General features: G+C 43.0%; 1 protein-coding gene across 11 annotated transcripts in view; it reads left to right on the top strand.

Annotated features, from left to right (window-relative positions):
- RIPOR2 (RHO family interacting cell polarization regulator 2) overlaps nucleotides 1–25,862 on the top strand; it is a 236,046-nt gene that overhangs the window by 183,143 nt on the left and 27,041 nt on the right. For 6 of the 11 annotated variants that reach the window (XM_054490703.2, XM_063665880.1, XM_054490708.2 and 3 more), the window contains 7 exons: nucleotides 130–193; nucleotides 8,947–8,990; nucleotides 10,860–10,985; nucleotides 11,625–11,773; nucleotides 13,417–13,546; nucleotides 18,292–18,984; nucleotides 22,539–22,720. In XM_054490703.2, the coding sequence (XP_054346678.2) occupies nucleotides 130–193; nucleotides 8,947–8,990; nucleotides 10,860–10,985; nucleotides 11,625–11,773; nucleotides 13,417–13,546; nucleotides 18,292–18,984; nucleotides 22,539–22,720 (1,388 nt within the window). Of the gene's footprint in view, nucleotides 1–129; nucleotides 194–8,946; nucleotides 8,991–10,859; nucleotides 10,986–11,624; nucleotides 11,774–13,416; nucleotides 13,547–13,879; nucleotides 14,030–18,291; nucleotides 18,985–21,067; nucleotides 22,479–22,538; nucleotides 22,721–25,862 lie in introns of those variants that run through there. The other 5 variants (XM_054490710.2, XM_054490712.2, XM_054490714.2 and 2 more) reach the window with 4 other exon arrangements.

Below are 25,862 nucleotides of genomic sequence, written 5' to 3'. Positions count from 1 at the left end.
CTGTGTGGAGCAAACAGGTAAATGCTTCTTGTTGTTCATGCAGTGGTTGTGCTGCTGTTCAAACGTCGTGTGCTTTGAGCTGTTGGGTGAAAGGCTAGCTCTCATGCTCATCTCCTGTCCTCTTTGCAGAATATGTGCACCATTGAAGCGGAGCTAGAGAATCTGCTGGGAGAATTCTCCATCAAGATGAAAGGTATTCTTTTCCTTGTTTAGAGAGACTAAGGAGCCGTCTCTGCAGAGCGCAGAGCTCCTTGAAGTTTGAGTGCCCATGCTATTTTTATTTTCCTTGCAAAGACGCAGTGCCACCCACTCTCAACCCACCCCACTTTTGATAGTTTACTGATGCTTCTCATCCTGAGGCTTACCTACACACACAAAAATATTATGACAGAATCTCAAACATACACAGAAGTGGAGAGAACATTATAATGAACCCCCATAAACCCATCACCTAGATGTAATAATCAGCAAGATTTTGCCACATTTGCTCCATCTCTTTGCTTTTGTTTTTCCTTTGATAAAAGAGAAGTCCTTTGATGAAATAAAACCCAGATATGTCAGTCTGCTGCTATACACTTCAGTATGCATCTCTTAAAGCATGGTGCTGTCATCTTACATAACCACGATGCCAAGTACTGTCACGTTTTCACAGCTAACAAAAATAATAAGCCTTGGTTATTAACCCATTCCATTATCAGATTTCCCCCATTGTCTCAAAAATGCCTTGTACATTTGATTAGTTCAAATTAGGATCCAAACAAGGTCCATGCATTACAATTGGTTGTTAGGTATATCTTTTAGACTTCCTTTAATCTAAAACAAACCTCTCCCCCACTTTTTTTCTTACCCTTGACTTGCTGTAGAAACCATTGTTGTACAGAATGTCCCACATTCTAGCTTGTCCGTTGGCTTCTTTGTGGTGATGTTTAAATTCTTCCTTTAGCTCCTCATGTTTCTAGCAAACTATGATATTTTATAAATCTTGGTGTTAAACCCACAGAGAATTTTTCCCCTCCCAGTGCCTTTCTGGTATTTATTCCAGAAAATTCCAAACTAGACACATTATTGAGTTATACCACAGCATCTTCAGAACAAAAACGAAGTCTGGTTTTAGAAAATAGAGCATTGCTTAGGTGCTGTCAGATTTACGACTCAGTGGCCAGGCATGGCTGTCAAATGAGCAGCCATCACAGCAAGTCAATTTCTCTTCCAAGTTTTGACCCATCTGACTGCAGCGAAGAGGGCTGGTGCTTATGCAATTCTGAGGTTTCTTAGCAGCTTGATCCCTGGGTTGCTAATGGGGATTTAATCACCCTCTTTCTACTTTCTGCAATTAAGGGAGTAAAGAAAAGGAGACGTTTTTTGAAAGGGCTCCACAGGAGGGCTTCATTTTTCAATGAATCATCTAACTCAGGAGGGAAATTATTCTGTCAAGCACTAGGCACTGACATGTGAGAGCCTGTATGAGAATACCTGGAATATAAATGACCTTGACCCTCAGCTTCCCAAATGGCTGCATGCTTCTCTTCCGGCAGATCTGGTAGGGAATCAGTTTAGTATTCAGTGTTAAATTTCAACACTTGCTTTGCTACTGAGTCTGGCATCTGTGCTTTTTTTCCATTTTTTAGGTCCATTCTCTACATTTTTGGGTCCTCACTTGAGTCAGTGGTTCCAAAATCACGCAGGTCCATAGTCCCACGGTAGGCCCTGGAATTTTTATTTTAACTTGGAGGATGATTCTATCAGCAGCCTGATCAATTCTGGAAAATAACTGCCCTGAATCAGTGTTTAGCAGAAAACCTTCCCTCTACTTCCCCCAACACTCAGACGCTACCCACACAGACTAGCACAGTCGCAGAGTCTCGAAGCCTAACGGTAATTCAAATCATGCACATCGCCTATCACTGCTAATATAAAAAATACTATATTTCTCCTATTTCTGATGCTCAGTATTATCAAATGCATCTATTTTTGGTGGGATGGTAATTTCCTGATTTTACAGATGGGAAATAGGGGCCTAGAGAGGCTAAATGATGTCCCAGGAGTCACACGTAAATTGGAGTCAGACAAGAAACTGAATTCCAGGGTTCTTTGTTCCTAATGCATTCCCACCTCTAACTCCATGTTATGAGGGAAGTTCCGAGCTGAGCAGACAATATAAACCATTGTTCAAACAATGGTCTCCCTTATGGGCAGATCCTCTCCAACCTAGCACAGAGGCACCCTGGGAGTGGGATGAGAGGAAAGGGACCACCCTGGGACCAGATCTGGAGCTTCAGGCTTGATGGTCAGTAAGGGGATGATGCTGGAGTCCCTGCCACCTACTGGGGGACCTGGCCACCCCACTACATCACAGCCCTGATGGACTGACGAACTTGCTGTTGCTCCTGCTCCTCTATCTCCCCCTCTCTCTCTTGTTCTTGCTCTCCTGCCTGATCTTCCTGAGAGTCTACCTGAACACTTGGTTTCTTCCATGAGGTTTCTCAGGCCTGAAACTGAATCTCCTTCCTCATTGATAGACTCCTGTCTCCTCCACTTTCCTCATCTAACATGCAAACTCAGAAACTACATCTGTGAAGGCTTTCAATGGTAAACACCCCAATGGAAATCTTTCTCTTCCTCCATAAAGAGAAAGGGAAACCTCATGCTGCCAAGAAATCCTATTGTCTTTGCAATTAGCTGCTTTCTCATCTGTTACTCATTCTGGTAAAAACTACTTCCAACATACATATTGACAAATGGAGACTATTTCATAATACTCTCAGACCCGGCAACCCCTAACTTCCTCGTACCACACCCTTCCTCACTTCCCTTTTTGCCCCACCCCCAACACTAGACAACAACCTTTTGGGGTAGTGACATTAAAGAGAACAGAGCAAGTACTTACTGAGTGCCTGCTATTGGCCAGGCACTTGACTGCATTCTGATGACTGGTCCCTGGCCTTCAGTTCCACATGGTCTACCAGAGAAAACAGACATATGAGGCTGTGCATTCTCATTCAATGGAACAAATGACCACCTGAACAACAGTGTGACCCAGTTTGCTGCAGAAGCAGGAGGGGAGAGGAGGAAAAGGTTGCCACTCACCTCTCTAGGTGGGGAGGGGAGCAGGAAAGAGGAAGGCATCCCAGTGTTATGTATGGTGAACAGCACCAGAATAGCATTCACCAAACAGAGGAAAGCCTGTTCAGAGGTGACAAGTAGATCGGTGTGGCTGACGTGCTTGTCAGGAGAAGAGCTATGGAGAATTAGTTGGGTCCTGATAATAAAAATCCGTGAATGCCAGGCTAAACGGAGAGTACTTAATCTGCAAACTATCAAACAGGATGGAGGTAAAGAGATGTAGTTCCTTAGAGCAAACTAGTTTTCCAAATTATTACTTTGTTCAAATTAAGTTCCAGGCAGTGTATATATCCTGGTCCTTACAGTTTCCAGTGCAGGTCAACCTTCCTGAGAAGAAAGAACCACCACTGAGCTAGTAAACTTGCATTATTTATGCCTGGTCAATAAATCAGTAAGGCCTATAATAGGAGCTCCTGACTGTATAGCTACTTGGTTGTTTGTCTTACAGTAGGAAGTGTGACTCTTGGAAGGGAAGATCATCATAGAACTGGGAAAAATGATGGAGAGCATTCTTCTGGCACAATGGTGTCTGAGCAAAGGAAGGCAGGCAAGAGTAGGCAGCTGCTGTAACACCCTCCAAACGAGGCTGTGGAGGAGGTGTTAGATCAGTAATACGTGAGCGCCATGAAACATCCAAAGGTATGACCCCTGCAAGCCCCCAGTGTGCATCCTCAGAGGTAACCCCCATGATGGTTTTTTGAGTGAAAGCTAGAAAGCTTTCATTAAGCTTTCTAGATCATGCACTGGTAATCACAAACTGTTGAGAAAACTTGCAGCTTTCTCCAACTGTGAAAATGCCAGCAGGCCCCCAGACAAGAGCCTGTAAGAAACCTGGCCAGGCCTCAAAGACAGACTGTAATTGTCATTGCCCCACTGTTAGTGCTAATTCCGTGGCCAGTACCACCAGTGGCTTACACAGCAGATAGAACTTTAAGAAGCACGGCACAAAAGCTGTTTGTGCCTGGATAGTGCCATTGTGCTACATTATTGCTACAATCAGAGGATCAGTAATGCCACTACAGCAGTTCCAAGAAATTTTGCTTAGTAACATGGGCTAAGAAGTGGAAAAAAAAAACATCACTACCAAGTACCTTTCTCACATTCAGTTTTCTTCAGATATAAAATTTCTGGTAATTTTAAAGGGGGGAAAAAACTCCTTCAAAGGATTTCCCCTTTATTCACCTTTATCTAGTAACAATGTCAGATCAGTTTCTTTTCAACCAGTCTTCCATTGTAATTACATAAACAGGCAATAGATTAATCCTGAACTAATTTGCAGAGGTTTTGTTTTGTTTTTGAGACAGAGTCTCACTGTGTCACCCAGGCTGGAATGCAGTGGCACTATCTCTATTCACTGCAACCTCTGCCTCCTGGGTTCAAGCGATTCTCATGCCTCAGCCTCCGGAGTAGCTGGGATTACAGATGCCATCACACCTGGCTAATTTTTGTATTTTTAGTAGAGGCAGGGTTTCTCCATGTTGGCCAGGGTGGACACGAACTCCTGACCTCAGGTGATCCGCCCACCTCGGCCTCCCAAAGTGCTGGGATTACAGGTGTGAGCCACCATGTCCGACCAATTCGCAGAGGTTTTTAAAGAGCACTTTGGATTTTATTAGAATTAGAATGTCCAGTTTAGGATTTACAAAAGCCAGTCGATTATACTTTCTTTCAGAAGTATTTTTTTTAAAGACTAACTAAATGCTCCAGAAAGTTATTAGTGGAATACAGGCTTCTTTAATTCTGTTCTTATTTCAGTAAGTCTTTTTAAGTGGGTTGTTGTGTTATTATTAGTGAAAGCTGTTCTTAAATGTACTGGCTCCACGGGCAGGAAGGCACGGACGAGCTGGTGAGTTGCTGCCACCTACTGACAAGTGATGGTAACAGCACGTGCTTTTTTTTTAAGCATCCGGGGACCTTTTTTTGCTGTCAGTTTACCCATGCAACGTCTATCAGTCAGGTGAAAGTAGAAGCATTTCATTTAAGACTCTCAACTTACTGGTTTTTTTGCTTTGTTTTGTTTTTTGAGTCGAGTGTCTCGCTCTGTCACACAGGCTGGAGTTCAGTGGCTCACTGCCGCCTCAAACTCCTAACCTCAAGCAATCCTCCTGCCTCAGACTCCTGAGTAACTGAGACCACGGGCGCACGCCACCATGACTGGCTAATTTTTAAATTTTTTGTAGAGATAGCGTCTCACTATGTTGCCCAGGTTGGTCTCAAACTCCTGGGCTCAAGTGATCCTACTGCCTTGGCCTCCCAGAGCGCTGGGATCACAGGTGTGAGCCACCATGCCTGGCCAAGAGTCTCCAGCGTACTAACAGGGCTATTCATAGAAGGCAAAACACATTGTGTGATACCATCCACAGCATCTTTATATGGGTAAAATCACGTTTAAATAAATATAAAAGCAACCCAGAATACAAAGGTTATAAATAGCAACTCAAGGAGGCTGAGGTACCAAGGGATCCATTTGTCATAGGGATGTCTTTGTGTGGGAACAGCCTAGGACTAACAGCTGTTTCTGGACCAGCTCATCAAAATTATTTCCTCAGACTGCCTCTAAAAAATCACTGGGTAAACAGGGAGGAATTGTTCGTGTCTTCTTCAATCTCTATTTAAACACTTTGAAAGTAGTACCTTCTTTTTTAAAAACATTGAGAAATATAACAATAAAATAAAATCATATATAATTGTTCCACCCAGTGTTAAGCTTTGTTAAAATTATTAAAATATCCAACCAACTTTTCTGTGTATACATGCTGCCTGCCAATGTGTGTGATCTTTTTTACATCTTTTTTCTGTATTACAAAATAAGCATATGATCTTTTTAGAAATCAAATAAAAATTACCACTTAATGACAAAAATTTAATTTTCTCCTTAATTCTACCCTACCAGAGATAATTATTTTTAACAGTTTGGTATGGTTTTCTAGACTTTTTTTCCCTGGGGATCCATTTATATATAGCTGAGGTTATACTCTATGTAAAGTTTTGTGTCCTTCCTTTTTTTTTTTTTTTTTTTTTTTTGAGACGGAGTCTCGCTCTGTTGCCAGGCTGGAGTGCAGTGGCATGATCTCGGCTCACTGCAACCCCCCGCCTCCCAGGCTCAAGCGATTCTCCTGCCTCAGCCACCCGAGTAGCTGGGATTACAGGTACCTACCACCACACCCGGCTAATTTTGTATTTTTAGTAGAGACTGGGTTTCACCATGTTGGCCAGGATGGTCTTTATCTCTTGACCTGGTGATCCACCTGCCTTGGCCTCCCAAAGTGCGGAGATTACAGGCATGAGCCACCGCACCCAGCTGCCTTTTTTCTTTTTATACTTAATATTACATTATAAATCTTGCCTTTAATTAAAAGTTCACTCCAAATATTTGTACTGAATTCTTTTTTGTTTTTTTGGATTTTTTCTGAGATGGAGTCTCACTCTGTCACGCAGGCTTGAGTGCAGAGGCGTGATCTCTGCTCACTGCAACCTCTGCCTCTAGGGTTCGAGCGATACTCCTGCCTCAGCCCCCGAAAAGCTAGGATTACAGGCAAGCACCACCCCACCAGGCTAGTTTTTGTATTTTTAGTAGAGACAGGGTTTCTCCATGTTGGCCAGTCTGGCCTGGAACTCCTGACCACAGGTGATCTGCCCACCTCAGCCTCCTAAAGTGCTGGGATTACAGGCGTGAGCTACCACATCCAGCCTGTACTGAATTCTTAACTGGAAATCTTATAAAACTTTATTTTTTTTCCTTCAATAAATTTTTAAAGGATGAAGATTTTTACCCATTTTTACTAAACTTTTTTCGTTCCTTGAATAAAACTTTTAGTCTTTAGGCCCCTATGAATGTAAAGGGCTTTGCTTTGTGATTGGCAGGAAAACAACTTAACAGCTGACTAAAGCCAGAAACAACTGATTAAAGTAAAGCTGGGTCACTGACAAGCCTCTGTTGATGAGATTAGTTTCCTCATTTGCTATGCACATGTGACTAGCACGCCTTCCTCCCCACACCTTTATTCATGTTTGACACAGTAGACATTCAAGAAACATTGTCGAATGCACACATGCCATTCACTCAGCCTGGAAGTATCTGTACACCCATGTCCTCATTTTAATGTGGTGAAACTCTGTTTTTCAAATGCTACTTTCCTCCATGAAACTATTCTACATTAAATAAGATAGTCTCTCTTTTTTATTTTAATTATATAGTAATACATTCTCATAAAAATACAGAAAAAAGCAAAGATCTCCTTCTGTGTCTCCACTGCTGTTTGCCTCCCTGATGCGTATCAATTTACTGTGTGTTTTCTTTTTTTTTTTTTTTTTTTTCTTTTTCAGACATAGTCTCACTCTGTTACCCAGGCTGGAGTGCAGTGGTGTAATCACGGCTCACTATAGCCTAGACCTCCTGGGCTCAAGCAATCCTCCCACCTCAGCCTCTGAGCAGCTGGGACTACAGGCATGCACCACCACACTTGGCTAATTTTTTTTTTCTTTTTAGTAGCGATGAGGTCTCACTATGTTGCCCAGGCTTGTCTTGAACTCCTGAGCTCAAATCATCCTCCTGCCTTGGCCTCCCAAAGTGCTAGGATTATAGGCGTGAGCCACCATGCCAGCCTTGTGTATTTTCATATAGATTACGTCTTTCATTAAATAGTAGATGGCATGTACTCAATAAATAGTATTATCCTACTCTTGGATATATCATCATTACCATGTATTAATGACCTACTATGTGTTACATGCCATCTATTGTCCTTACAAACAATTCTATGACGTGGACACTGTTACCCTATTTTAAAGGTGAAGAAACTTGGGTTAAGTAAATTTTCTAGAGTAGGATAGCCGGTAGATAAACAAATTAACCTCAGGTGTAACTCCATCTTACTGCCTTCAAGTCCTTGTCTGTTTCATTTCTGTGGGCTTTAACCGTATTTTGTTCTATATCATAAGTATCCATAAAAATCTTTAATTTCCAAATTATTACCCCAATGCCTAGCGTAGACCCTTACATACAGCAGGCTCTCAGTAAATATCTACAAAAACAAAGAAAAAGACTGGACAAACCCAGAGTTCCTGAGATGGCCTCAGATGGTGGCCATCTAGTCTGATAAGATTTGTTTTTGCTGCTGCACCAGAAAGAGATCTCAAATCGAGCAGATCCAGTTAGACATGACTTGCTGGATGGCACAGTGGAAGAAAAGTCCTGTCTTTCTTTTGGGGGTGTATCATTTGATTGGTTGGATTGATTTTGTTTTCTTAATCACTAGCTTTGGGTAAGTAATAATCCATTTTCAGGGATTTCATAACAGTAAATTGTATCATTATCCCAGATAAAAAGGATAAAGAAAACATCAGAATGAGTAAATTGGCGGGCAGCAAGGGAAATAACTGCATGGAATCTTAACTCAAATGGGAGGCACTTAAAAATCACACATTTTAGGACAGAAAGAAAAATAGGAGACCAGATTATCTTCATGGGAATATGTTGGATAAATAAATAAATCTATCTTTATGGCCCTAATACCCTAACCCTAGAATCTACTTGGATCTTAAATTGGCCCAAGATATTCTGAGCTCTAGCTCCCCACCTTGCCCAGCCTCCCCTGCCTTGGAGACCAGCTCTTCCATCACTTCATCCAGGAATGTCTTCTTTACCGGTGATAGAAGGAATTCCCCCCAAAACAGCTGTTCCCCAGGAATGGCCCCAAAAAATGTTATGTGAGTTTGCAAAAAGTTCTGACACTTCACTTGAATTCTTTTTAATGTGCCAGTATGTGTCTATAGAGAGGGGAAATATGTTCTACACCTCACCTTCCAATTGCTTGGTTACAGGTCTGGCTGGCTTTGCACGCCTCTGTCCTGGAGATCAATATGAAGTAAGTATTGTCTTGGTCTAGGTGCTGGAATTATGGACCTGAAGGGTAGGGACCAGTTGTCATGTCATTATTTTGCTTTTCAAGTTGTCTTTTTTTTTTAATTTTTAATTTTTAAAAACATGTTAAGCCAATGAGAAAGTCTGGAAACTGGTACAGGACTTCCCATAAACCTTGCATCTAGATTCACCACTTTGTAACATTATGCCACATTTGCTCTGTCATCATCATCATTGTTGCTGTCATTGTTACTATTATTTTGCTGAACCATTTTATTTATTTATTTATTTATTTACTTATTTATTTATTTTTTATTTTGAGATGGAGTCTCGCTCTGTTGCCCAGGCTGGAGTGCAGTGGCATGATCTCAGCTCACTGCAACCTCTGCCTCCTGGATTCAAGCGATTCTCCTGCCTCAGCCTCTGGAGTAGCTGAGACTACAGGTGCGCACCACCACACCTGGCTAATTTTTTTGTATTTTTAGTAGAGACGGGGTTTCACCATGTTGGCCAGGCTGGTCTTGAACTCCTGACCTCAAGTGATTCCCCCCCACCCTTCAGCCTCCCAAAGTGCTGGGATTACAGGTGTGAGCCACCACATCCAGCCCCTGAACCATTTTAGAGCAAGATACAAACACCAGGACTCTTCATCCCTAAATTCTTCTTCTAAGAATGGAAAGGCATTCTCTCATATAGGCATTACTAAGCCCTCAACACCAGTGAGTTTAACATTGGCTCTTCAGCTAACGTCACCTGGAATTAGTCTATGTTCATATTTTGCCAGGTGTCCCAATATTGTACTAGGTAAGCAGTTTTTTTTTTTTTTTTCCTGATCCAAGGGCCAATCCAGGATCATGGCTGATCATAAGTACCATGACTGAAGAAAAATAACATCTAGATCTTTCTTTGTAAAAATGTGCTCCAAAAAGTAAAAATAGCCTTTGTTCTTTTCCCTCTTCAAAAGGAAACTTATATAACCATTTCATCTAACATCTCCTCCAAAACCCTCTATACTCATACTTCTTAGCAGGGGGTGAGGGTGTATCTTCCCTTAAACATTAAAGCATTCTGACCAAGGAGATATTGCACACCTTCCCCCAAGAGTATGTTGGATTTCAAAGTCCTTGCCAGCTCCATCTCCCTATCCAGAGTAAGGATGTCTTTATTTCTTGCTTCTGACTGCTAAGGGGGTTTTAGCTGATACTTCCTCATCTTGCTAAAGGAGCTGGGTTCTGTGGAGAATTAATCTCAATGGCTGCTCTATTGAAGTACAACTAACAAGAGAGAGAACTGCTTGGCATGAGTAAGCAGAAAGGCACAGTGCAATGACCTTTTACTACAGAAAACCTGTACCCTCCCTGTCTCAGACAGGCAGAACTTACTGTGCTTTAAAAGTCTCGGGCCAGGCACGGTGGCTTATGTCTGTAATCCTAGCACTTTGGGAGGTCGAGGTGGGCAGATCACCTGAGGTCAGGAGTTTGAGACCAGCCTGGCCAACATGGTGAAACCCCATCTCTACTAAAAATACAAAAATTAGCCGGGCATGGTGGCACATGCCTGTAGTCCCAGCTACTTGGGAGGCTGAGGCAGGAGAATCGCTTGAACCCTGGAGGCAGAGGTTGCATTGAGCCAAGATCACACTATTGCACTCCAGCCTGAGTGACAGAGCGAGACTCCACCTCAAAAAAAAAAAAAAAAGTCTCCTCCCCACTCATCCCCAGCTCCATTCACACCCAAGAGTAAGGGGGTGGAAGGACAGTAAGGGAGAAGGGGAGGGCAGCAGTGGCTTTAGGTCTTTCTCTTTTTGATCTTGGTGTTCTGGTGGAGAAGGGGGGTGGCAAGTCATGAAGGCCCTTGGATGTCTCCTCTCCAGATTTTCATGAAGTATGGCCGGCAGCGGTGGAAACTGAAAGGCAAAATAGAAGTAAATGGCAAGCAGAGCTGGGATGGAGAAGAAACAGTTTTTCTGCCCCTGATAGTTGGGTTCATCTCCATCAAGGTACAGTATTGTCATTGCCTGTTGTCTTTCCTGGTGCCACGGCTGGATGATCCATTGGTGGGGCTTTTACCCGTGACCCCTGCCTGTCGCCCCTCCATCCCACAGACTTCTCTACACTACAAGTCTGTTACAAAGACAGGTGCCGTCTCATCAGAGTAAGTAAAGTCAATCTAAGATATACTTTTGAAATATCCACCTCTGGCCAAGCGTAGTGTAGTGGCTCATGCCTGTAATCCCAGCACTTTGGGAGGCTGAGGTGGGTGGATCACTTGAGCCCAGGAGGTCGAGACCAGCCTGGCCAACATGGCAAAACCCCGCCTCTACAAAAGTACAAAAATTAGCCAGATGTGGTCCATGTGCCTGTAGTTCCAGCTACTTGGGAGTCTGAGGTGGGAGGATCACTTGAGCCCAGGAAGTCAAGGCTGCAATGACCCATGATCACACTACTGCACTATAGCCTGGGTGACAGACAGAGACCCTTCTCAAAAAAAGAAAGAAAGAAAAATGAAAACCCGCTTCCGATTTCAGATATGATTCTGAAAGAAATGACCAACCTAGCTCAGTAAAAAAAAGACACATTATTCTACCTTTCTCCTCTGCTGTGATGTAAGGCCTATCCCCTCCCACTCTCTCTGCTAGGTCACGGAGCTCAAAGGGCTAGCAACTCACATCCTGGTAGGTAGTGTGACCTGTGAGACCAAAGAGCTGTTTGCAGCCCGACCTCAGGTAGTGGCTGTCGACATCAATGACCTTGGCACCATCAAACTGAACCTGGAAATCACCTGGTAGTAAGTGCCTCTTCCTTTATTTCATCATATAGAAATATCTGATACCGGCTAGTACTATTCAAAGCTGGCGCATGGACCATCCGCATCACCAAGGAGCTTGTTAAAAAAGCAGAATCTCGGGCCCCACCCCAGAACTACTGTGTCAGAATTGCTCAGGCCCCAGAATCTGTTTAACAAGCTCCCTGGGTGAGGTGTACGCGTGTTAAAGTTGGAGAGGCCTGGGTCATGTCACCAATCTCCTCTTCTACTTCCTATTTTAAAATATTTTTTCTGTCACCTTCCTTCCCTCTCTACCTTTAAATATATAAGGGCATATGTCCTCTCAAGTAAACTAATTTGAAAGAAAACATCTGTCCAATAGGAGGTACTTTGACCTCAGGAAAATCCTGATTCTCACGGATGCTTATTCCTCTTTATCGCATAACTTCACACTGCTCTGGAAAAGTATGAGTATCCTTAGTTCCTCTGCACTGTATTTACTGAAATAGAATATCCCCAAAGGGCAAGAGATATCTTTTTTCAAAGCAATGAACTTAGAAATGGTTTTCCAAAGTCACCCGGTGAGAAAGGTCATGATAAGTTATTAACACTAGCAGCGCCAGGCGCGGTGGCTTACACCTGTAATTCCAGCACTTTGGGAGGCTGAGGCAGGTGGATCACCTGAGGTCAGGAGTTCGAGACCAGCCTGGCCAACATGGTGAAACCCCATCTCTACTAAAAATACAAAAATTAGCTGAGCATTGTGGCAGGCACCTGTAATGTCAGCTACTCAGGAGGCTGAGGCAAGAGAATCACTTGAACCCGGGAGGCAGAGGTTGCAGTGAGCTGAGATCGTGCCATTGCACTCCAGCCTGGGCAACAAGAGCAAAACTCCATCTCCAAAAAAAAAAAAAAAAACCACTAGTAGTTCACAACGTTTAATGTAATGCCCCTGGTATATTGCCGAGTAAATATGACATGTTGAGTATTCATGCTCAGGATCTCATTTACAATATAGAAAGCCAGGTGTGGAAGCAGCAAAGACACTCTTGCCTTGTCATCATCAGCACGCTTTGCCCAGCCCTTCCCTCCCCACAATCTGCAGTCATTGACGTCTCACATGCAAGATCATTCTTCTTGCTGGATAAATCGGGTGCCATGATGTTAAGTGGCATCATTGTGAACAGAATGTTATTCTCTTCCCACACAAGAGGCTCTGTGTCAACTGAAATGAGTGGGATTCTATTTTTGAGTGTTTTTTTTAGAATGGAACAATAGTCTGTCGATGTCTTATACCATTAAGGTATCTAGCCCCGCAAAATTCAGATAATTTTTATAGACTTTTCAACATCTTGTTTCGTCGAAGCAAGCATTCATAAATTTGTGTTTCTAATGTTAATGAGGAACAGGTGTATCTAAGTGTACAGATAAATTGTGCTTAGAGCTGTGATAATATTCTGGGGTCCCTTGGGTGAGTCTAGACTCAATTTTCTGCTCTTTTCTTTTATCCAGGTTTGTGTTCTGCAAACCAGTTTAGCTAAAACCAGCCCAGTTCCCACTGGTTGAGTTTACCTTTATATAATGAGGTACTCTCTTAGCCTGTGGTCTGTTGATGATAGGTGATTTTACCAAATGCGCATACATGGGGACCTGTTGTTTTGCAGTCCATTTGATGTGGAGGATATGACCGCTTCCTCAGGCGCTGGGAACAAGGCGGCAGCCCTTCAGAGGAGAATGTCCATGTACAGCCAGGGTACCCCGGAAACGCCCACCTTCAAAGACCACTCCTTCTTTGTAAGTTCAGTGTAATTTCCTGAGTAGAATCAATGCACCTGAGCCAGTGCTTGCACCCAGCATTTGAAATGCTTAAGAGACAGTGCTGGGAGTTAGTAATTCTATCAGAGGTGGTGAGCCTCCTCTGTTTTTCCTCTCTCCCTGCCCCCCTTACCTATTGCTGTGATGGTAACATGTAGATTTTTCTGAACATTCTCTAAGATCAGCCTTTTAAAGAAGTGCATATAAATAATAGCCTCCTTGTTTTAATCAAAAATGCTTGCTAAAAAGCTAACAAAACGTAGTAACCTGATTCTTCCCACTAACTCCCCCATCTTGCTTTCACTTCTGAAGAGGTGGCTGCATCCTTCCCCAGACAAGCCCAGGCGGCTGTCTGTCTTGAGTGCCTTGCAAGACACTTTCTTTGCCAAGCTGCACCGCAGCCGCTCCTTCAGTGACCTGCCCTCCCTCAGGCCGAGTCCCAAGGCCGTGCTAGAGCTCTATGTGAGTGTGGCCTGCCCGGGTATGGAGTGCTTGACTTCGGGGGCTTGTGGCATGTGTGACTCGCATGTCTCTTGTTTTATCTTCTCTGTCTTGCTCACTGGGTAATGGTTACAGCTGTACTGTCCTTGGGGCGGGAAACTTGGTCGTGCATGTAACTGATAGAGACGCAGTTTGTCCTCTTCTAATGATCCCTGTTTTTGTGCTGTGATTTTTCTCCATTGTGGCAAAGATATCCATGGTAACAAGATTTTAAACAAGTTTAAGCCTTTCAAAAACTGGCATTCGGCCCAACGTGGTGGCTCACACCTGTAATCCCAGCACTTTGGGAGGCGGAGGTGGGCGGATCACTTGAGCTCAGGCGTTCAAGACCAGCCTGGCCAACATGGTCAAACCTTGCCTCTACTAAAAATACAAAAATTAGCTGGGAGTGGAGCCATGTGCCTGTAGTCCCAGCTACTTGGGAGGCTGAAGTGAGAGGATCGCTTGAACCCAGGAGGCAGAGGTTGCAGTGAGCCAAGATGGTTCCATTGCACTCCAGCCTGGGCAACAGCAAACTCCATCTCAAAAACAAACAAAAAAAATTGGCATTCAGGGAACTCAAAAGGATTTCAATGAATTTTACTAGAGCTACTTCTATTTGAAAGGTTCTAGTCTTAGTTTATTATAATGTTTGTTAATTCGATAACACTTTGATAAAAAGATATCCTTAATTCACAGTCAGGAATACAGTAAGTATTATATATTATACATTATGTCACCAGAGGATCCACACACACATGCACGCGCACACACATGCATGGAACATCCTGCTCTTCACAGATGTATAAAATGAAGCTTTGAGTGTCAACAGAGGAAAGGATTAAAAGTCTTTGAGTTAATAATAATAATAATTGCATCATTTTCATTGAATTAAAAAATGCAGGTGAAGGCTGAACATGGTGGCTCACACCTATAATCCCAGCACCTTGTGAGGCCAAGGCAGGTGGATGGCTTGAGCCCAGGAGTTCAAGACCAGCCTGGGCAACAAAGTGAGACCCCGTCTCTACAAAAAATTTAAAAATTACCCTGTTGTGGTGGTGCACACTTGTGGTCCCAACTACCCAGGAGACTGAAGCAGGAGGATCACTGAAGCCCAGGAGGTTGACGCTGCAGTGAGTTATGATTGCACCACTGCAGTCCAGTCTGGACAACAGAGCAAGACCTTTTCTCAAAAAAAAAAAAAAAAAGGGCAGGTGAAAAGGACCAGGCTAAACTCTGGTGGAGTTTTAAAGGAAAATGGGAAGAATGTATGGGGGAAATACACATGAAAACATGAACCAAAACACAAAGAGCTAACACAGCTGTACACACAACCATTAACATAACATGTATATTCATGCTCATATGCTCATGTGCTACAGGTTGAGGGTTGTGGGCGAGAGTTGGTAGAGGTTTCATGTCATAATTTAAATAAGAACAAGGTTAGAAAACAACTGGATGGCTTTCCTGATAAAGCCTTTTAGATAAATGCAAAGGTCCTCAGAGCGGCTATTCCCATCTGACCACAGCCCACCATAAGCCCATCCCACTTTTCCACTCTCTATCCTCTGCTGGGGCCCCTTGGAGCTTCTCAGTGTCCTCCAAATGCACCACCTCCTTTCAGGAGCTCATGTCTTTGCATGTTGTTCCTTCTAGAATGCACTTCCTCCAGTTCCTGCCCCCTACCTCACCATCTTCCACACTGAGTTCCAGGATTGGCTCTTTCTCAGGCAGCAGCCACCCCCTCATTGGGGCCCTTCCCTCATGATGTCATCCCTCAGTTATAGCGTGCACACCATTGTACTGTTGTGTGCTTGTTGTTAGACTTGTCCCCTTGGTAGACTGCAAGTCCCCTTAGGCAGGGCGTCTCGATTTATTCTCACTCAATATTTGCCACTTAAGTAGGTGGAAATTGAGCTTGAGTCTTGGAGTCTCAAGAGAAATGGCTGGGAAGGACTTTGGAATTTGAATAAGAATCCTGACTACCCAATCTCCCTGCCATACCCAGTGTCTCCCACCTCCCTAGGTGCTGCCATGAGATGTGTACACAGATCAGACAAGGCTGAGTGGGACCACATGGAGGGCCCATGGGTTCTAGAAGCCTAAGGGACCCCCATGGATGAGGTCTAGGGAGAAGGCTCCAGGCATCCCTCATCCCTCCCCTAAAAGATACCTTTTATCTTTTCTAGAGACATAAGGTGTATATGAGGTGGGGGATGCAAATACGGGAGGGAAGAAACTGAAATACACAAGCTGGGAGGGGAGGAAGAGGAGCACCAGAGCCCACCACCCCAACAACATTGTGGACCACAGTTCAATAATCACTAATAGAGTAAAACATCCCCAGTTTTGGAGGTAAAGAGACTGAGCTTGTAGAGGTTACTCAAGTGTCCAGTGACACATCATTTCACTCATCCTGTGGTTAAAGTAAATCACCTTCCAACCATGCTACAATGGACAGTTTGGGTGCAACGAACTGCATGTGTCGGGATCTAGTGGCCTCAGATACAGCAGCAATGGGACCAGTGACCCGGCTGGAGGGGGACGGGGAGCTTTGTCTTCCCTTCTGCTCTTCACTGCATTTGCTGTAACGTTTTTATTTGCTGGGCTTATTCCCAGCAAATTTTGAGAATTTGTCATTTTGACAAATTATTATATATTTGACAAATATATAATTAAAACAATTATTGGCATGATACTTACCATTTATTTACTTTATTATTTAAATATTTACTTTATTTTATTTACTTTCTTTATTTACTTTATTTATTATTTAAATTTATTATTTAATAATAATTATTTAATAATTATTAATTATTTAAAAATATTAATAATAAATAAATATTTAATAACAATTAAATTTATTATTTAAATTTATTTAAATATATTTACTTTATTTGTTATTTAAATATTATTATTTAAATAATTTAAACAAATTATTTAAATTATTACCATTTATTTATTTATTACTTTATTTATTTATTATTTACTTTAAAAACCGAATCTGGGATCTAAGAAAAATTAACCATTTTGGGCCAGGCATGGTGGCTCACGCCTGTAATCCCAGCACTTTGGGAGGCTGAGGCAGGCGGATCACCTGAGGTCAGGAGTTTGAGACCACCCTGACCAACATGGCGAAACCCTGTCTCTACTAAAAAGAAAATACAAAAATTAGCTGGGGGCGTGGTGGTGCATGCCTGTAATCCTAGCTACTTGGGAGGCTGAGGCAGGAGAATCACTTGAACCCAGGAGGCCGAGGTTGCAGTGAGCTGAGATCACACCATTGCCCTCCAGCCTGGGCAACAAGAGTGAAACTCTGTCTCAAAAAAAAAAAAAAAAAAAGAAAAATTAACCATTTTGAAGGGGTTTATCTCAGTAACTCAAAAGCCCTTTCCACAGAGCAGCATTTGGCATTTAGGCATTATACACAGACCACAGCACAAGGAGAGCTGACTTAGAAATAGAAATGCCTGAATAAATGAATGATCTTGGTTACCTGGATATTTCTGGCCTCTCTCTTCAGAGTTCTGCTTCATGAAGCACAGGGCGTACCTGTGACACCACCCAGGTCTGCTTGACAGATGACTTGGTGTTTCTAGGCGGCCTGAGAGCCCTGGGTTTTGCCTCCTGCAAGATTGATGTTCCATTTATTAGTCTTTTCCTTTTATTTCTAGAGAAGCTATGCAAATGTATGGCTGGCCTTGAATTATTTATGGCATGGTTACTAAATTAATAAAACATTTTCCAGAGCTTGGGATTTGTGGGCAGAGATTTTCAAAAAAATAATTTTTGAGAATTGAAGCAGAACAAAACATCACATCTTTGGAACTAAATTGCATGGATGTTGGAAAGTTTTTTAAGATAGATGCCTAAATAGAAAAAGAAATTGGTAATGTTATTCATAACTATGGCTGCCAAATATTATGAGCTCTTGGAATTCAGAAAACAAGCCCCCTCCCCCCATGCAACCTTTTCTTTTGAAAAATATCAAACCTTGAAACTATTGCCATGAACTTTCACCTAGATTAAACAATAGAAACAGTCCTCGATGGTCTGTTTTCTTTTGCCAGACACACACACACACACACATACACACACAAGGCATCAACAAATAAAATGCTAACATTCTGAAAGTTCTGGGTTTTTTCATTGTAATTGCCTTATATTCTGTCCGGAAATAAACCATGCCAAGCCAAATGCATCATTTGTATTGAAAATAATAATGAGGTATCTTTTATCTATAGTCGAATCTACCTGATGACATCTTTGAAAATGGAAAGGCAGCCGAGGAGAAAATGCCACTGTCACTCAGCTTCAGTGACCTGCCCAACGGGGACTGCACCCTCACCTCGCACTCAACAGGCTCCCCTTCCAACTCAACAAATCCAGAAATTACCATCACCCCTGCGGAGTTTAACCACAGCAGCTTGGCCTCCCAGAATGAGGGTATGGATGACACCAGCTCAGCATCTTCCAGGAACTCCTTGGGAGAAGGCCAACAGCCAAAGTCACACCTCAAGGAGGAAGACCCAGAGGAACCCAGAAAACCTGCCTCAGCCCCGTCTGAGGCTTGCCGCCGACAGTCCTCAGGTGCTGGGGCTGAGCACCTGTTCCTTGAGAATGATGTTGCAGAGGCACTTCTGCAAGAGTCTGAGGAGGCCTCTGAGCTCAAGCCTGTGGAACTGGACACTATGGAAGGAAACATCACGAAGCAGCTGGTCAAGAGGCTCACATCTGCAGAGGTGCCAGTGGCCACAGACAGGCTGCTCTCTGAGGGCTCTGTTGGTGGAGAATCCGAAGGTTGCAGATCCTTTCTAGATGGAAGCTTAGAGGATGCTTTTAATGGGCTTTTCCTTGCATTAGAACCACATAAAGAGCAGTATAAAGAGTTTCAGGATCTGAACCAAGAAGTCATGCATTTGGATGATATTCTAAAAGTAAGTACCTTTTCAGAGAAATTGGATTAGGTTTGGAGAGAGGTGTCCTAAGCCAACATTCTATTTAAGATGAGGTATCATTTTGAAAAAAAAAATCTTGTCCAATCACAGGATTAATAGCTCATCATCATTTTAAATGGCACTAATATGCCAGTAGTGCATATTTTTATTTTCCTAACAACAGATCAACTTATCCAAATTGATTAGGACTTAAACAAAGAGCTCTAGAGAACGTTGAAATTCCCCCAGTCCCCAAGTTAATCATTCTAATCCCATATGTGAAATAGTGGCATTTTGATGATTACAGTCTCACAGGCGTTACTGGATAGGATCCCTCTCAGGGTGTTGGGAAAGCAGGGAGCCCTTTGCCTGGTTGGAGTCAGAGTTATCCAGTCCCATTGTGAGAGCCATGAGCCACTGCCTGCTGGAAGAGACTGCCTGCTCTCACAATGGGTCCAAATGACCAAATCAGAATCTCAGATTAATCATCAGCAAAATAATCATCCATTCTACTCTAGAGCAGGGTATCTACAGACTCTCCAGAGATACCCTCAATCCATAGGGATCAGACAGCCCAGGATGGAGGTGGGAGGGTAAGATGAGAAGGATGATTTCATCGCAGGCGGGAGGTCCTGATAATGAGATCATTATTGCTGCATCAGAATGTATCTGTCTCCACCTGCATACAGATTAATTTTTTAAAAAACACTGCACAAGAAGACAGATTTGAATTGTTGTCCCAAATCTCACTGCCACTTCTTGTATTCTTTGCTGTTGTGATTTATATTGTCATATAAGACAGAACTCAGATCCTTTTTCTTAAAAGAGCAGTTCTTTGGGGACCTGATCTGTAAAAAGTCTTGAAAGTAAGGTTGCAGGGGCAAGCCGAGAACCAACCCACAGAAGGTTGTTGCATCCCTTCCTAAGACTGTTTTCCTGGCTGGGCATGGTGACTCACGCCTGTAATCCCAGCATGTTGGAAGGCCAAGGCAGGCAGATGACTTGAGCCCAGGAGTTAGAGACCAGCCCAGGCAACATGACGAAATCCCATCTCTACAAAAAGTACAAAAATTAGCTGGGCATGGTGGCACACACCTGTAGTCCCAGCTACTCGGGAGGCTGAGGTGGAAGAATCGCTTAAGCCAAGGAGGCAGAGGTTGTAGTGAGCTGAGATCATGTCACTGCACTCCAGCCTGGGTGAAAAAGTGAGACTCTGTCTAAAAAAAAAAAAAAAAAAAGAATATGATGATTGTTTTTATATGTGGCCTGCCCAGTGGCATCTGAAACTACATTTCCAAGGCTTTTTGACCATCTTATCCTTCTCTACTCAGTCTTGCTGACCTAACTCTGGAGGAGATTTGTGCCGAAGGCAGATGATAATTCAGGTCCTGACTCTCCAGGTCCTCAAATGCTCATGACAGATAGTTCAGTTGATGGCATAGCCTCTGAGAAACAGAAGGGCACTCTGAATCTACTTTCTGTAAAATATCAGTTCAAAACCATCAGCTCAGGGCTTGTATATGCAGGCTGCTTGTCTGGTAGACTACTAAGCACCTATCTTTTCTCCAAAGTTGACTAGCTTTGCTTTGTGGGTAAAAGGTATTCATTTCAAAGAGCTAAGACACAAATTGATGCCATCTAAAGTGAATTCCTTAGAGAAATCCAGTAGTGATAGCAGCTCCCATTCTAGGCATCTAGGGTGCTGGTAAGTAGCTCAATCCACAGGAAACACTAAGCATTATTAAAAACTGGTGATCAGAGACTTCTTTCCAGAGTATTATTTCAGTCTGCTGTTGTTCCAAAATTGTCCTGCTACTAAAATCCTCAACTGCCCCTTTCTTTGTCATGACCAATATTTAAACACATCCATACTGTACAAGATAAAATTGTGCAGACAACTTGCTTAGGAAAAAAGACCCTAGAAGTAGGTGAAGTCCAGACCAACTCCCTGTCTCCCCCTGAGACTGCTGAAAACGTCACTAGTGAGTGTGCTCAGGTCTGGGGCAAATGGCTTTGTATCCAGCCAGAATTAAAGCATCAGCTGGACAAAGCTTTCTCTTTTCTCCCTCCTTCACATTCCTAGGATGCTAAACATCTTGATGATCAGAAACTAAATGGTGCTGCCTCTTGGACGGAGATCACTGAGGGTGAATGAGACAACTGTGATTTAAAAGACTGAAAGACGTTTTCCCATGTGCTTTTGTGCCATCTTGAGTGTCAGAGACATATCCCTGCAAGGCCCTTCCTACCTTGCGCTAAGAAATCAGCAAGGAGTGTCACCTAACTGGATGGAGGACATTTAGTGCTTCTAACTTGCAGAATTTGTCCCATTCGACCCACCCCAGCATGCTCTTCAATATTTGGAAATACTTTTCTCCAACTCTGTGCCCATAGCAACTGGCATTGTTTTGCTTGTAATGTTTCTGCATGTGGCCAGCATTATAGAATGCTCCGGGTCAGAGAATGGGATTGTTCCCATGATGCCACGGCCTGGTCAGGGAAGTGGTGGGACTTGTTGCCTTTGAGGCAGAGCTCCAGAGGAAGCAGGGCTGCTTCTTGTCATGCCCAAGGCTTTCATTCTTTCCTCAGTCCTCAGAGGAAAAATTATATGCTGTGAGCAGGTGCGGTGGCTCATGCCTGTAATCCCAACACTTTGGGAAGCCAAGGATTGCTGGAGCCCAAGAGTTCAAGACCGGTGTGGTCAATATAGGGAGACCCTGTCTCTACAAAAAAAGAAAAAAGTTAGCCTGGTGTGGTGGTACATGCCCGTGGTCTCAGCTACCTGGGAGGCTAAGGTGAGAGGATTGCTTAAGCCCGGGAGATTGAGGCTGCAGTGAGCTGTGATCACACCACTGCACTCCAGCCTGAGTGACAGAGCAAGACCTTGTCTCAAAAAAAAAAAAAAGATGCAGGGCTTCTTACCTAGGGAACATGGGCTAGGTGAATTTGAACCACTTCCTGTTTCTGGGATTTGTTTTGTTAGTCCTTTAGAGCAGATGCCTTAGATAGCTAGCGCCTTTTGTAAAACACTGAAGACATTGCCACTTGGAATTAGAGATTGGTCAGTATTCAGCATTGACTCACTGACTTAAAATTTGTCTGCTTGTGGTATTTTATTTTGGGGTGAGCACCAGGCAGAGGGATATAGCAGTTCTGTTTCCCAAGGCTTTGTGGTTGACATGGTTTTGTTTTGTTTTCAACTTTTTATTATAAAAATTTCCAACAGAAGTAGAGAAGATCCTCTAATGGATCCCAGTGTGCCCATCCCTCAACCTCCTCAGTGATCAACTCATGGCCAATCTTGTTTCCTATTCTTCAACCTGCTGACTTCCCTCTGGATTCTTCTGCAACCAGTCCCAGATATTGTGCCATTTTATCCATGGTTGTACTTCTTTTTTGGATATAAAGATTTTTAAATGCATTTTTTAAGTGCTAACAAAAAATAAAAACTTCAAACAAAAAAAAAAAGTGTGGCATCTCCAATTGAGCATCGTGTGTCTTGTTTCTCTTTCCGGATATGTTGATGTTCTCCCTGGTGCCTTCTGCCTTTACAGTGCAAGCCAGCAGTAAGCCGCAGCAGGTCTTCCAGTTTAAGTCTTACAGTTGAAAGTGCTTTAGAGAGCTTTGATTTCCTGAACACCTCTGATTTTGACGAGGAGGAAGATGGTGATGAGGTTTGTAATGTTGGCGGAGGTGCTGACTCAGTATTTTCAGACACTGAGACTGAGAAACACAGGTAAGTCTGAAGTTAGTGTCTCCTTATATTTCTCCTGTCACAGCTGATACAGTAATTCTTTGTTACTGTCAGAGGGGACCTGGTACACATTTCCAGGAAGATAAAACTCTCCACATGAGTGACCAATTGGCTTACAGTTCCTTTTTATTGTCAAGTGCAATAAAAGGGTCAATATTATTCACCTCTTTTGGGTTGCTTAAGGGAAAATAAATATCTTTATATTTCCTCTTCATAAATAAAGAGGAAAATTTTGTATGAGAGTGATTTATACACGTACATGTGTGCACATTTTTTTTTTTAAGACAGAGTCTCGCTCTGTCACCCAGGCTGGAGTGCAGTGGTGCGATCTCAGCTTACCACAACCTCCACCTCCCAGGTTCAAGCAATTCTCCTGCCTCAGCTTCCTGAGTAGCTGGGACTACAGGCACCCGCCACCACACCCAGCTAATTTTTGTATTTTTTTAGTAGAGACGGGGTTTCACCATGTTGGCCAGGCTGGTCTTGAACTCCTGACCTCAGGTGATCCACCCGCCTCAGCCTCCCAAAGTGCTGGGATTGCAGATGTGAGCCACTACACCCAGCCCTCACATGTGTCTTATAGGGTTCAGTGTCTACAACTTGACCCCATGTAATTAATTCCAAATTAACTAGGTATACACATTTCTGGAGAACCCTTACTGGATGACGAATTTGGGCCTGGTTCTCCCCGGCTTGCACTTTATTTCCTCTGCCTTTGTTTTGTTGTGCTTCCCTTTCCCAACCCTTCATGCTTCCTTCAACCCAGTGAGTCTTTGCATGAGATTGAGTTCATCAAGGCACACATCAAAGCCAAGTGTAAATCCCATGGTGCATATTTCTCTTAGAATGTAAGAGGAGGTGATGGATGACTGCCACTGGTACTGCACCTCTCGGTGGAGAATGTGACCTTCTCTGGAAGCAGTGGATGAAGGTGAAACGTTGTCACCTTCACTGTCAGGTGTCCTCCTCGTGCAGCCAAATCACGTTTGGAGAACTAGAGCCTGGGGTCCAATTTTGTAACTACAGATAAAGCAAAATAAGCACAATGGAACATACCCACCTCCATCAATTGCTGTGAAAGAAAACACACTTTCCCCAAATGGGGGTGGATTGCCCGCTCATCTTTACCTTGGCACAATATGACATAAACGAGTTTTCAAGTTACAGCAAGCTATGACTTCAACCTTCACAAATCTCCCTGAAAGATATTAGTTTTTGTTTTTTGTTGTCCCTGAAGGGTTTCCTTTTTCAAAATAAAACCAGGAAAAAAAAACCATGAGAACTTGAATTTAGCCCTTAAGCAAACTGGGGACATGGCAAAGAAAATTTATTAAACGAATGTAATGTTTAAATTATCCTACATTTGGCCAGGCGTGGTAGCTCATGCCTATAATCCCAGCACTTTGGGAAGCCAAGGCCAGAGGATTACTTGAACTCAGTAGTTCAAGACCAGCCTGGGAAACATGGCAAAATGCCATCTCTACTAAAAATACAAAAGTTAGTTGGGTGTGGTGGTGCGCACCTGTAGTCCCAGCTATGCGGGAGGCTGAGGTGGGAGGATTGCTTGAACCCAGAAGGTCAAGGTGAGCTGAGATTGTACCACAGCACTCCAGCCTGGGAAACAGAGCGAGACCTTCTCTCAAATAAATACATAAGGCCAGGTGTGGTGGCTCACTCCTGTAATCCCAGCACTTTGGGAAGCTGAAGAGGGTGAATCAGTTGAGGTCAGGAGTTCAAGACCAGCCTGATCAACATGGTGAAACCCCGTCTCTACTAAAAATACAAAAATTAGCCGGGCATGGTGGCGTATGCCTGTAGTCCCAGCTACTCAGGAGGCTGAGGCGGGAGAATGGCTTGAACCTGGGAGGTGGAGGTTGCAGTGAGCTGAGATCGAGCCACTGCACTCCAACCTGGGTGGCAGTGCGAGACTCTGTCTCAAAAAAAATAATAAAAATAAATTGTTCTGCCTTAATATTTTTTAGCTTGATAGAATTTGTGAAACACTTCTTATCCAAAAATTTTTCTGCATACTTGTTACCTTAAGCTGTTACAGGATGTAGCAAAGTCAGGCATCAATCTAAACTTTTTTTCTTCTTGCTGTAAGAAACATTTTAACAACAAAAATATCACAGGTTTTATAAATGTTATACATCATTGATATTAAATATGTCTAATTTGATCAATCTTATTGTATGTCATCAGAAGTATTAGGGAAGAGTGTCTGTGTGTGTGTGTGTGTGTGTGTCTATATTTTAAATATGTATTGGCTGCTATGCGTGGACTGCCCGGACCCAAACTGAGTGTTTTCCCCTTGGAGGCAAATGTGAATCAGAATCAGAATAAAGCATTCAAAGCCTCTAAGCTCTGGTGCTAATCTTTTTAAATTGTGGACACCAGAGAGTGTGAGGCTAGAAGCCCAAATCTTCCCTGTCCCGTCTAGCTGTGTGAACCAGGACACTGTTAACATCTCTGCTAATCATGTGAAACAAGACCACTATTCCCACCCTCCCTAGTACACAGGTTTATTTTATGAATAAAATTAGATAATTGATGCAAGAGATTTTTTTAAATGTAGGTGCATATCATGATATAACTTCATACAGTTCAGCAAGGGGGTTTAAACAAAGCGTGAGAGGCAGAACTAAGCAATTCCTCTAAATATTCAAACACCCTTTTTAACTTTTGTCCAGAGTAGAACATCATGTCTCTCTTCTTGGCAGCTTTCCTTTTTCCTTTTATTCAAGTAGCAATTGATCTGAGGCCAGGAAAAAACCTTGGCAGATTATTTCTTAATGGCATTGCCTTTGGGAAACCACAAATATAGAGGACAATTTAATTCCACAAAATTTGGCAGATCACCCTGTCAACAGAGCAGGAAAGTGCAACACATTCAAAATGAGGGCATGTTTCGAAGACTTCTGGGTGAAACTACTTCATAAGTGGTTCATTAGGCTTAAAAAGCAGAGAAAGAACTTTGAAAGCAATTTGTTTGCATGTCCTTTTAACACTAGGCAATTCGGTGACCAGGCTGAATTAAGTAATTTTTGAAAGGTGTCTCTATTTTTCAAGATAGGCAAGTGAAAGACTGTTTTCAGTGGGTGCTGTTGGGGCCTGATGAAAACCA

This window comes from Pongo pygmaeus, chromosome 5 (assembly GCF_028885625.2).
Source record: "Pongo pygmaeus isolate AG05252 chromosome 5, NHGRI_mPonPyg2-v2.0_pri, whole genome shotgun sequence".
In the NCBI taxonomy this organism is placed as follows: domain Eukaryota; kingdom Metazoa; phylum Chordata; class Mammalia; order Primates; family Hominidae; genus Pongo; species Pongo pygmaeus.
Note: the sequence above shows the minus strand (reverse complement) of the source record. Positions and strands in the feature narration are given on the sequence as shown.